Source organism: Octopus sinensis, linkage group LG9, assembly GCF_006345805.1.
Source record: "Octopus sinensis linkage group LG9, ASM634580v1, whole genome shotgun sequence".
Classification (NCBI taxonomy): Eukaryota; Metazoa; Mollusca; class Cephalopoda; order Octopoda; family Octopodidae; genus Octopus; species Octopus sinensis.
In genome coordinates, this window is record NC_043005.1 from 13,609,414 (window position 1) to 13,621,787 (window position 12,374).

Consider the following 12,374-nt stretch of genomic DNA (forward strand, 5'->3'; position numbering starts at 1 on the left):
TTACAGGGTTGTTGAACGTATATCTGAGTGTTTACAAGTGAACTTTTTCATACAATGGAAGTGATTTTGATGATTGATGTTTGCTATGATAGTAAAATGTGCCTCAGTTAATTTGTTTCTTCATGTAGATGGTATATAGTTGTCATCTGTGAACAACCTTTAACTCTTCATTAAATGCTATATAATAGAGTTTATTCTTCTCTGTTGGGATGAGATTGAAAGCCTAAAGATTACATAGAATTTCAAAATTGTCCATAATTGATGTAATTATACTTCTGTGTATTTTGATTTTGCTACAAATAAGGCTCAAGGCCACTGTAGGGCAAGTGATAACAAAGAAGGTACAGAAGAAGCCTGCAAATTTGAAAGATGTCACTTGGCAGAAAGCTTAATGAGATGAAAGCTTAATGAGATGAAAGCTTAATGAGATGAAAGCTTAATGAGATGAGGGCAGCAGATTGAGGAAAGAAGCTTTTAAAATATAGTTATGACTGCCAAGAAGCTCGATAGAGAAATGATGCACCTGGGAAGAGAAACAGGTGACTCATTCTATTAACTAAATGCTGTACCTCTGTGTTGTTCTAAGAACATTGTTTTGCTTTCTTCTATGTTTATATTTCTTCTATGTGTCCCATGAATGTTGTGGAAGCATTGCATACTGCTCCTAGTATATCTTTATTTACTGTGGGTGAGGTATGTCTGCATTGTTTAGTTTGATGCTTGGTTATATTTGAAGTTCTCTGATGATATTGGTGATGTGAAAGAGTGACAGGTGACTTTTGTTGGTGTTGATATAAATCTGTTGTTTTTGAAGCAGGTTTTAAGGTAACTGATGAAGAGTTATTGTGAAATTGTAATTGAAGTGTGATGGAAGGAGTGTGTAAGAATAGGCAAAAGAGAAAAAAAAAAGTGAGCTGATGTCCTTTGAGATATACCTATTTCTTTATTACCCACAAGGGGCTAAACATAGAGGGGGCAAACATGGACAGACAAAGGTATTAAGTCGATTATATCGACCCCAGTGCTTAACTGGTACTTAATTTATCGGCCCCAAAAGGATGAAAGACAAAGTCGACCTCGGCGGAATTTGAACTCACAACGTAACGGCAGCCGAAATACTGCTAAGCATTTCACCCGACGTGCTAACGATTCTGCCAGCTCGCCACCTTTTGAGATATACCATTTGGGAAATTGCAAATTCTTTAAATTATTCTTTGCAAGCAATATATCAGCCTAGCAACCAGGCCAATAGATAAACTGTTTCTTGATATGGTGTTAATTATTTTCAGCAAATTGGATAATAGGAAGTATGTACAGTTGAAAGCTCTAATTCATGTTTAAAGTATTGAGGCCTGTAAGCATATCAGTTGTTTTTGTTGCCGACACTGTTGTTGTGTATTTTCTGTTTTAGGTTTATGAGAAGTGTGATGGTTTAGCCTACTGGCCTGAATCCATATTGAGGTTTAAAGAGATTGATATCTATTTTATTGTCAACATTTAGTCTTTCAGCTTTTGTTTGAGAATATGATGGATTTCCATGATATTACTTCAAATAGAGTTTTTGTTGAGAATTAGAATTCTCTCATATTCTGGAAAGAAATTATAGATGTAGATGAGTACAGTATAACTTTAAGCTCTTACTGTTTCAGATATATGCTGGGTAGTATGGCGCAGGAGTGGCTGTGTGGTAAGTAGCTTGTCTACCAACCACATGGTTCCGGGTTCAGTCCCACTGCGTGGCACCTTGGGCAAGTGTCTTCTACTATAGCCTTGGGCCGACCAAAGCCTTGTGAGTGGATTTGGTTGACGGAAACTGAAAGAAGCCTGTCGTATATATGTATATATATATATATATATAATATATATATATATATAATATATATATATATATATTATATATATATATATGTGTGTGTGTGTGTGTGTTTGTGTGTCTGTGTTTGTCCCCTAGCATTGCTTGACAACCGATGCTGGTGTGTTTATGTCCCCGTTACTTAGCGGTTCGGCAAAAGAGACCGATAGAATAAGTACTGGGCTTACAAAAGAATAAGTCCCGAGGTCGAGTTGCTCGATTAAAGGCGGTGCTCCAGCATGGTTGCAGTCAAATGACTGAAACAAGTAAAAGAGTAAAAGAGTAAAAGAGAGTATAATAGCAGGACATTTTTGATGTAGTCCATGTTTGACTGAAGTATACAAATATTTATTTGGAGAGAAGTGTTTGGTAGAAGGAACATGCCCATTATTTTTATTTTTATTTTTCTGATGGTAGAAAAGAAAAAATATCAATAACTCAATTATTACTAAAACCTATCTAGAAATTAGCTGCTATAAAGCAGATTCAAAAAACCATGAATTTGTTGGACTATAGTGATATAGGATTAGGTATCTATTGATTGAGCAGACTCAAACTACTGAAGCATAATTCTTGGTGGTGGCAGACGGGCAGAATCATTAGCACGCCGGGCAAAATGCTTAGCGGTATTTCGTCTGCTGTTATGTTCTGAGTTCAAATTCCACCGAGGTCGACTTTGCCTTTCATCCTTTCGGGGTTGATAAATTAAGTACCAGTTACGCACCGGGGTCGATATAATCGACTTAGTACCTTTGTCTGTCCTTGTTTGTTCCCTCTATGTTTAGCCCCTTGTGGGTAATAAAGAAATAAGAATTGTTAGAGTATCAGACAAGATGATTTGCAGTACTTCTAACTCTCTGCATTCTGGTTTCAAATCCAACTGAGGTCGTCTTCAATTTTCATTCATCCAAGGTGCATAATATTGAGTACCAGGCAAGTAGCAGGATCAATGGTGTCTCCTACCAAAACTCCTAGCATTGTGCAATTATTCATGGGATAGTGACTTTTTTTCTGTCTGGAGCTGATTTTCAGCTAGGCAGCAAACTGGTAGAATCCTTAGCATGCCAGACAAAAGGTTTAATGGTAGTTCCTCCTTCTTTACATTCTGAATTCAAATGTTGTGAGGGTGATTTTACCTTTCATTCTTTCAGGGTTGATGAAATAAGTACCAGTTGTGCTTTGGGGTTGAAGTAATTGACTAACTCCCTCCCACAAAATATTAGGCCTTGAGTCTATAATACCATCATCGTTTAACGTCCATTCTCCATGCTAGCATGGGTTGGACGGTTCGACCGGGGATCTGGGAAGCCAGAAGGCTGCACCAGGCTCCAGTCTGATCTGGCAGTGTTTCTACAGCTGGATACCCTTCCTAATGCCAACCGCTCTGTGAGTGTAGTGGGTGCTTTTTACATGCCACCCGCACAGGTGCCAGGCGAGGCTGGCAATGGCCACGATCGGATTGGTGCATTTTACATGCCACCGGCACGGAAACCAGTCAAGGCGGCGCTGGCATTGGCCATGATTCGAATGTTGCTTTTTACATGCCACCGGCACGGAAGCCAGTCAAGGCGGTCCTATAGGCACCAAAAGTGTTATCCTGAAACTAAGAGTGTGATCTACTCACTTATAAGGTATTATGATGGTTCTAAAATCTGTAACATGTTAGGTTTACCGGATCTATTCAATTTCATGGTATGACAACTTTAACACGAAATAACTTCTAAAATACAAAATTTTGTCAAAAATGTCACGAGTAAACCATGTTCTATGCAACACATTCTACCAGTATCCGAAGTTTCAAAGTGTTTAGTTTTTAAAAAATTAAGGAGAAAATATGGCTGTCAAATTGACTAGATCCCTGGATTTTCCGACTTGTATTGGTTATTTACAAGTCAGACAAACTGAAAAAAAAATCCATCTTATGAACGGGTTGTCTTCCCTGTAGAAGATTTATCTCTCCTGAGATTGTTCTGTGACAGATGGCTGTTGGTTTGTATAGCAAAACGGAAATAGAAGGAAGAATTAAAAAAGAAAAGGAGAGAGCGTGTAAAGGAAAAGGAATGAAGGAAATATAGAGATAGAAGAGAAAGAAGAGTAATGAAACAAAATATAAAATAAACAAAATAAGGTAAAAAGGAAAAGGAAAACAAAGAGGTTGGAACCAAGGTAGAAATCCTGCAGAAAAATACAAGAGAATTGTTAATTAATATACAGTATATATAACAGATGATTCAGTTGGGTTAATGGCTGGCTGTTAATACTTGGGTCAATACCTGGCTATTAAAACATTGTACATACCCTGTATAGCTTATCAGTCCGTAGAGAATGAAAGGAAACCCTTGAAATCCTTAGAAGTTCTTCGCTTTTCAGGTGTTTTAATAAACTGTTTGGTAATGTGATGAAGTCCATCACCATCATATTTTCTACTTCAGCATACGAAGCATTATATATCTGGTGAGAGGAGAGAAAAAAAAAAGCATTGAAAAGTTATATGGGATACGACAAGAAAAAAATGGTAAACTTTCTACCACTGCTGTTGCTGTTGTTGTTGCTGTTATTGTTAAGCAACAAGACAGGTAAGGTTGATTAGGTGATGGTCAAGGGCTTAGGGGCGGGAGACCCCAGACCTTGGAAAAAAAATTAAAACTTTAGGTCGTCTTGTTGTAGTCAAGGGCTCTTCGTTGACGCCTGACACCACTGGGAGGTGACCCTCAAAGTCGCTGGAAATGGAGATCTCCAGGTCCAAATTCTTGGACGGCTGCTGCTGCGACTACTACTACTACTACTACTACTACTACTACCACTATAGATAGAAGCACTCCGTCGGTTACGATGACGAGGGTTCCGGTTGATCCGATCAACGGAACAGCCTGCTCGTGAAATTAATGTGTAAGTGGCTGAGGACTCCACAGACACGTGTACCCTTAACGTAGTTCTCGGAGATATTCGGCATGACACAGAGAGTGACAAGGTCGGCCCTTTGAAATACAGGTACAACAGAAACAGGAAGTAAGAGTGAGAGAAAGTTGTGGTGAAAGAGTACAGCAGGGATCACCACCATCCCCTGCTGGAGCCTCGTGGAGCTTTAGGTGTTTTCGCTCAATAAACACTCACAATGCCCGGTCTGGGAATTGAAACCATGATCCTAGGACCGCGAGTCCGCTGCCCTAACCACTGGGACATTGCGCCTCCACACTACTACTACTACCAGCTGATTGGACTGAAAAGGTGGGTTCAGTGCTGTGCAACACTTTAAATGCTCAAAACAAATTCATGCACAGAAACCACTCAAACTCTAGGAAGGTTTGCATAAGCTTACTGAGGTTAGAAAGCATCTCACTTGATCAAGAGTTGATTTCCACCATATAGATTACATATAGATATCATCATCATCATCATCGTCGTTTAACGTCCGTTCTCCATGCTAGCATGGGTTGGACGGTTCGACCGGGGTTCTGGGAAGCCAGAAGGCTGCACCAGGCTCCAGTCTAATTTGGCAATGTTTCTACAGCTGGATGCCCTTCCTAACGCCAACCACTCCGTGAGTGTAGTGGGTGCTTTTTACGTGCCACCTGCACATATAATATATATATATGTATGTGTGTGTATGTATGTATGTATGTATTCTTTTATTTGTTTCAGTCATCTTGACTGTGGCCATTTTGGAGCACTGCCTTTAGGCGAACAAATCAATCCCAGGACTTATACTGTGTAAGCCTAGTACTTATTCTATTAGTTTCTTTTGCTGAACTGCTAAGTTACAAGGAGGTAAACAAACCAGCATCAGTTGTCGAGTGATGGTGAGGGGACAAACATACAAACACACACACACACACACACACACGTATACGACGGGCTTCTTTCAGTTTCTGTCTACCAAACCCACTCACAAGGTTTTGGTCGGTCCAAGGCTATAGCAGAAGACACTTGCCCAACATGCCAGGCAGTGGGACTGAACCCAGAACCATGTGGTTGGTAAGCAAGCTACTTACCACACAGCCACTCCTGCACCTGTATGTATGTATATATTATATATATATACACACATACATATACATATATATATATATATATATATATATATATATATATATATATATATATATTATATATATATATATACATATATATGTATATATATATATGTGTATATATATATATATATATATATATATATATATATATATACACACATATATTATATATATATAATATATATATATGTATATATATATATATATATACATACGTATATATATCTATCTATATATATATATATATATATATATATATATATTGGCCTGCTCACTAAGCCAGTAGGGTGACGTCATTCGAAGGATAAAACAATGCGAATGCATTGTGATCAGCAATGTGTAACTACATCTGATGGACTGGTCAGTCACGTGATCACGTGATATATATATATATACATATATATATATATATATTTAAAGGGAATACACACACACACACACACACACACACACACACACACACACATATATAGCATTTAATATACACAATTGCACGCCTTAGGATACATTAAATTTGCAGATTTATTTGACATGCTATTTATCTCCAATCAATCTTTCAGGCTCAGTTCATAATGTTAGATGTATTTATAAAACCAGGATGCTTTTCTATGAAAAAACCTGAGAAAAATGCAAGAATAGGTGCAGGAGTGGCTGTGTGGTAAGTAGCTTGCTAACCAACCACATGGTTCCGGGTTCAGTCCCACTGCGTGGCATCTTGGGCAAGTGTCTTCTGCTATAGCCCCGGGCCGACCAATGCCTTGTGAGTGGATTTGGTAGACGGAAACTGAAAGAAGCCTGTCGTATATATGTATATATATATGTGTGTGTGTTTATGTTTGTGTGTCTGTGTTTATCCCTCTAGCATTGCTTGACAACCGATGCTGGTGTGTTTATGTTCCCGTTACTTAGCGGTTCGGCAAAAGAGACCGATAGAATAAGTACTGGGCTTACAAAAGAATAAGTCCTGGAGTCGAGTTGCTCGATTAAAGGCGGTGCTCCAGCATGGCCGCAGTCAAATGACTGAAACAAGTAAACGAGTAACGAGAATAAAATGCAAAGAAAGTTCATGCAAAAAGTGGAACAAGAAGAAAGAATAGAAAAGTAAGTAAACCATGACCTTCTTCCATGTCTGTAATTGTGTATATAAAATGATATTTATTTCTCACCGGATGAATCACTTTTTGATCCTACCTATAATGGAACTATAAACTATATATACATGTGTGTGTGTGTGTATAAAACAAAGTTATTTTATTCCACACAGGTAGAAATATGGGGAAAATGGAAGTTGAAAAATGCACTGAGAATAGTTAAAATGTTTTTTATTAATATATATTTCTTTACTACCCACAAGGGGCTAAACATAGAGGGGACAAACAAGGACAGACAAACGGATTAAGTCGATTACATTACATCGACCCAGTGCGAAGCTGGCACTTTATTTATCGACCCCAAGAGGATGAAAGGCAAAGTCGACCTCAGCGGAATTTGAACTCAGAACGTAACGACAGACGAAATACCGCTAAGCATTTTGTCCAGTGTACTAACGTTTCTGCCAGCTCGCCGCCTTTTTTATTAATATATTTAATAAATATATTTTATTATATATTTAAAGCTTTAACCAGTTTCAGTTTACACTGATTTTCAGTACACGATCTCAGATCAGGTCACTTGCTATGCAAGTACATCTCTCTTTCTCTTTCTCTCTTTCTCTCTCTCTCTCTCTCTCTCTCTCCCTCTCTCTCTCTCTATATATATATATATATATTTATATATATATATATATATTGGTAAAAACGGTATATATATATAGAAAGACGTGGCTTATGTCACAGCTGTCTTGCTGCTCACTAGTGATTGAAGTTTGCCCTGCTTTTGTAGGGAGTTCATGGCTCAAGTTAGTATATGTTTTGAATAAGATTTGATTGGTAGAGGATAGTCACATGACTGGCCTTAGAAATTTTTGTAGGTTTCCCACTACATCTGTAGGTTAGTATCAAGTGGCAATGTATAGCATTGTAAGTTAAGGCTGACACAGTTGACTGAACAAGTCCAAACAAGCAATGCTTTGAATGTTTTCTGGCAAGTGTTTGTAGAGAATGAACACATGATTAAGTTTTGTATGTTTCCCCACTACGTCCATGTAGTAGTTTGTTTTTTTGTTTGTTCCTTCTCAAGCCGTGCCTGGCTCATAAGGGCCGGTTTCCCCGCTTTCCTTGGCGTATAGGTTTCCCACCTGGATGGGACGCCGGTCCGTCCCAGGTGAGTGGCAAGATGCAGGAGGAAAGAGTGAGAGAAAGTTGTGGCGAAAGAGTCAGCAGATGTTCGCCATTACCTTCTGCCGGAACCGTGTGGAGCTTAGGTGTTTTCCTCATAAACACACACACCGCTCGGTCTGAGATTCGAACCCGTGATCCCTCAACCACGAGTCCGCTGCTCTAACCACTAGGCCATCTGCCTCCACCCATGCAGTAGCGTCACATGACAGTATATTTTACGATCAAAAAGAAGACAGACACAGTTGAGTGAACATGTTTAGTTATAATCAAGGCACTCCAAATTTAATCTGTCTGGTGAGAGAGTGGACAGGAGTTGTTTGTATGTAGTCCAATGGTTAAAATTTAGGTTGTTAGCTGTGCAGCTTCCTCAGGATAAGTGGTAGAATGAATTTTGTGTGAATAGTTATTTGTGCATGTATTCTTTTAAAGTTTGTTAAGTCTTGTTTGTACTTTTGTTGTATGAAAGCATTATCTTTGTTTATTCGCGCTTCATCTGTGGTATTCATTGAACATGGGTAGAGTGGGAAGACTTGGAATTTGGGAGACTTATTTTTTTTTACATTCTCAAAACATTCAAAGTATTGCTTGTTTGGACTTGTTCAGTCAACTGTATCAGCATTAACTTATGATGCTAAACATTGTCATTTGATGCTAAACATTGTCACACGGAGGTAGTGGGGAACCTACAAAAATTTCTGAGCCCAGTCATGTGACTATCCTCTACCAATCAAATCCTATTCAAAGCATACACTAATTTGAGCCATGAACTCCCTATAAAGACGAAGCAAACTTCAATCACTAGTCAGAAGACAGTTGCGACATAAGCCACATCTTTCTATTTTAACTTTTTGAAAATCAGTGTAAACCGTGAAACTGGTTAAAGCTTCAAATATATTAATAAAACATATTTTAACCATTCTCAGGGCATGTTCAATTTCTATTTTTCCTACATATATATATATGTGTGTGTGTGTGTATGTGTGTATGTGTGTGTGTTTGTGTGTATGTGTGTATATATATATATATATATATATATATATATATACTTACATATATATGTATATGTATGGATATGTATGTACGTATGTATGTGTATATAGATATATATATATATATATATATGAAAAATATGGAACAAAAATGTAACAGATAACAATCAAATATCCAGGTAGTTAAACAATACAAAGAAGGGCAGGAAAAACAAGGACCGGTCATTCGGAACCTTCTATTGTCAGTCAAGTTCCAGATCATCTCTGCAGTTTCAGCCAGTTACACTCGAGAGTGCTCCACTCTGGCCAGTCCCAAGAAAGCTAAGAGCACTAGATTTTTTTGAAGAAAGCAACTCAATGTGTACTACGAAGACGAAAAAACAGAGAAATGTTACACAATTACAAATACAAACAAGACAAAAACAACAGGTGTCTCTCTACTAATAAAGACGAAGTAAATTAAGCTGGTGATGGTTTATGTGAAAAAGAATAATAAACTAAGGGTGTGTGAAAATTTTTCAACAGGGTTAAATGACTGTTTAGTAGAACACAGCTATCCATTACCAAGCCCACAAGAAATATTTTCACTACTAATTGGAGTAAAAAAATTTTCTCGCAAAAAAATAAATATATAAAAATAAAAAGTAAAAAAATAAAAAAGGGAGGTGGGGTGAATAAAATAAAATAAAATTACTTGCTTCTCAAAAATAAAAAAAAAATAAAAGGGGAGATGTCATAGTGGAAATGGTACACCCCTCCCACAGGACAAGTGGTTTGAACTATCCACTGTAAAGTGAGACGATGACAACCAGAGACACGCATGTCAGTCATTGTAGAGTCATTGTACAAGTTCTCCATTGGAGTTAAGAGTCAGTTACATGTTATAGTCAAGTTTGAGTCACAGTCAAAGTAGACGGTTCAATTTCAGTGTCTTGCAGAGCTATCAGCAACAGCATGATAGAAGAAGTGGTGTATTACTATTCTGGTATGTCAGGTCACTTTCGAGTGCTACTGGTAACATGTAATCCAGTACAACCTGTTGCATGGTCGGGTCGTCGGCGACTAAACCAGCTCCCTCACCAAGCTTGCTTGGTGAGGAGGGTGTTTATTGGACACCCTGCGGGAAGAAAAACAAAACCCGTCAAAGAGCGGAGGAACTCTTGAGAGTCAACGGCCATCCAATAAATGTCTTAAGGCTGTATCATGCGCGGGGACATAGAAATAATCGGACTGAATACCCGATCGCACGGTTAAACCATTGGGAGTGAAGGACTCCTAGCCTTTGTTAGGGCATCCTTCTAGGAAAAGGTAACTCAGGTAACTGGGATGACTCCGACTTAAAACCTGCGGCTCAGTGGTTACCAATGATGTTGACTTGTTCTTCTTTTCGGATTATGGCTGCTGTTGCTTAGTGAGTGGGATTGACTCAGTGCACAGCCTTTCCTCACTTTAAAAAAATCTTCTTGCACAGGCATTGCACGATAACAACATTGATTAAGCTTCATGCAATGGCCATACTCGATAACGAGGGGGCAGCCACCATAGAAGAGATACACTGTATCTGATACAAGAAAATATTGTGGCTACTAGAGTAGATGCAACATCTACAGTCACAACAATGACCACAGAATATAACTGTGGAAGACACCACATCATAACAATTACATTATATTATAATATTTTTATATTATATACTTTAGCTGTAAGCTATATCACATGATCACATGACCGACCAGTCCATCAGATGTCGTTACACATCGCTGGTCACAATGCGTTCGCATTGTTTTAGCCTTCGAATGACGCCACCCCGCTGGCTAAGCGAGCAGGCCAGCAGAAGAAAGAGTGGGAGAAAGAGCAGTGAAAGAGTACAGCAGGGATCACCACCCCCTGCCGGAGCCTCGTGGAGCTTTTAGGTGTTTTCGCTCAATAAACACTCACAACGCCTGGTCTGGGAATCGAAACCGCGATCCTACGACCGCGAGGCCGCTGCTCTAACCACTGGGCCATTGCGCCTCCACGTAAGCTATATGAAGACAATAATTTATTTAGCAATAAAATATTATATTTCAGCTGAAGTGTTTAGACAACATAATTAATTACAGAGTAATCTCAAGATAGTATTGTACCGTATTAGTTTTTTGGGTTCCATTGTTTTCAGATTCAATTGCATAGGTAAAACCCTCGAAGTTGTCCTTATCTACTTTGCTGACACCAATGCCAAGATTGGAATATAAAGTTGTTAGTTGCTGCTCTTTCAGGGAAATTTCATTTGGGATTCTCTCTATGACGGCCAACATTCTGTGAAAAATACAAAAACCAAGAACACAATACTGAAATTTGCTTATTCTCATTATGCTAACAGCTAAATTTGCACATAGACTCGTTATGAACTACATTAATTCACTTAATGAGATAAAATCATAAACTTCTCTGAATAACTATGTTGTTAATTAATACTGTCAAGGCACAAGGCTCAGTGGTTAAAGTGTCAGACTCACAATCATGAGGTACTCTTTTACTCTTTTACTTGTTTCAGTCCTTTGACTGTGGCCATGCTGGAGCACCGCCTTTAGTCGAGCAAATCGACCCCAGGACTTATTCTTTGTAAGCCTAGTACTTATTCTATCGGTCTTTTTGCCGAACCGCTAAGTTACGGGGATGTAGTCACACGAGCATCGGTTGTCAAGTGATGTTGGGGGGGACAAACACAAACACACAAACACACACACATATACATATATACGATGGGCTTCTTTCAGTTTCTGTCTACCAAATCCACTCACAAGGCTTTGGTCGGCCCGAGGCTATAGTAGAAGACACTTGCCCAAGGTGTCATGCAGTAGGACTGAACCCAGAGCCAAGTGGTTGGGAAGCAAGCTACTTACCACACAGCCACTCCTGCGCCTATTGTAGTAAGTTTTATTCCCAGACAGGGCTCTGTGTCGTGTTTTTGAACAAGACCCTTTATTTCACATTACTCCAGTTCACTCAGCTGTAGAAACGAGTTGACATCACTGGTGCCTATCTGTATTGGCCCTTGCCTTTCCCTTGGATAACATCAGTGGTATGGAAAGAGGTATGTATGTGCAACTGATGGTCTTCCATAAACAAACTTGCATGAGGGGTGCTGTAGTGGTATCAAATATGTGTTATCAAATATGTGTATATATATATATATATATTTCTTTACTACCCACAAGGGGCTAATCACAGAGGAGAC

General features: G+C 38.7%; 1 protein-coding gene across 1 annotated transcript in view; it reads right to left on the bottom strand.

Moving 5' to 3' along the window:
- Positions 1 to 12,374, bottom strand: part of LOC115215718 (adhesion G-protein coupled receptor G6) — a 136,291-nt gene that overhangs the window by 22,854 nt on the left and 101,063 nt on the right. The window contains exons 16-17 of the mRNA XM_029785011.2: positions 11,281 to 11,452; positions 4,151 to 4,303 (exon numbers count right to left, since the gene is read on the bottom strand). Of these exons, the coding sequence (XP_029640871.1) occupies positions 4,151 to 4,303; positions 11,281 to 11,452 (325 nt within the window). The remainder of the gene's footprint in view (positions 1 to 4,150; positions 4,304 to 11,280; positions 11,453 to 12,374) is intronic.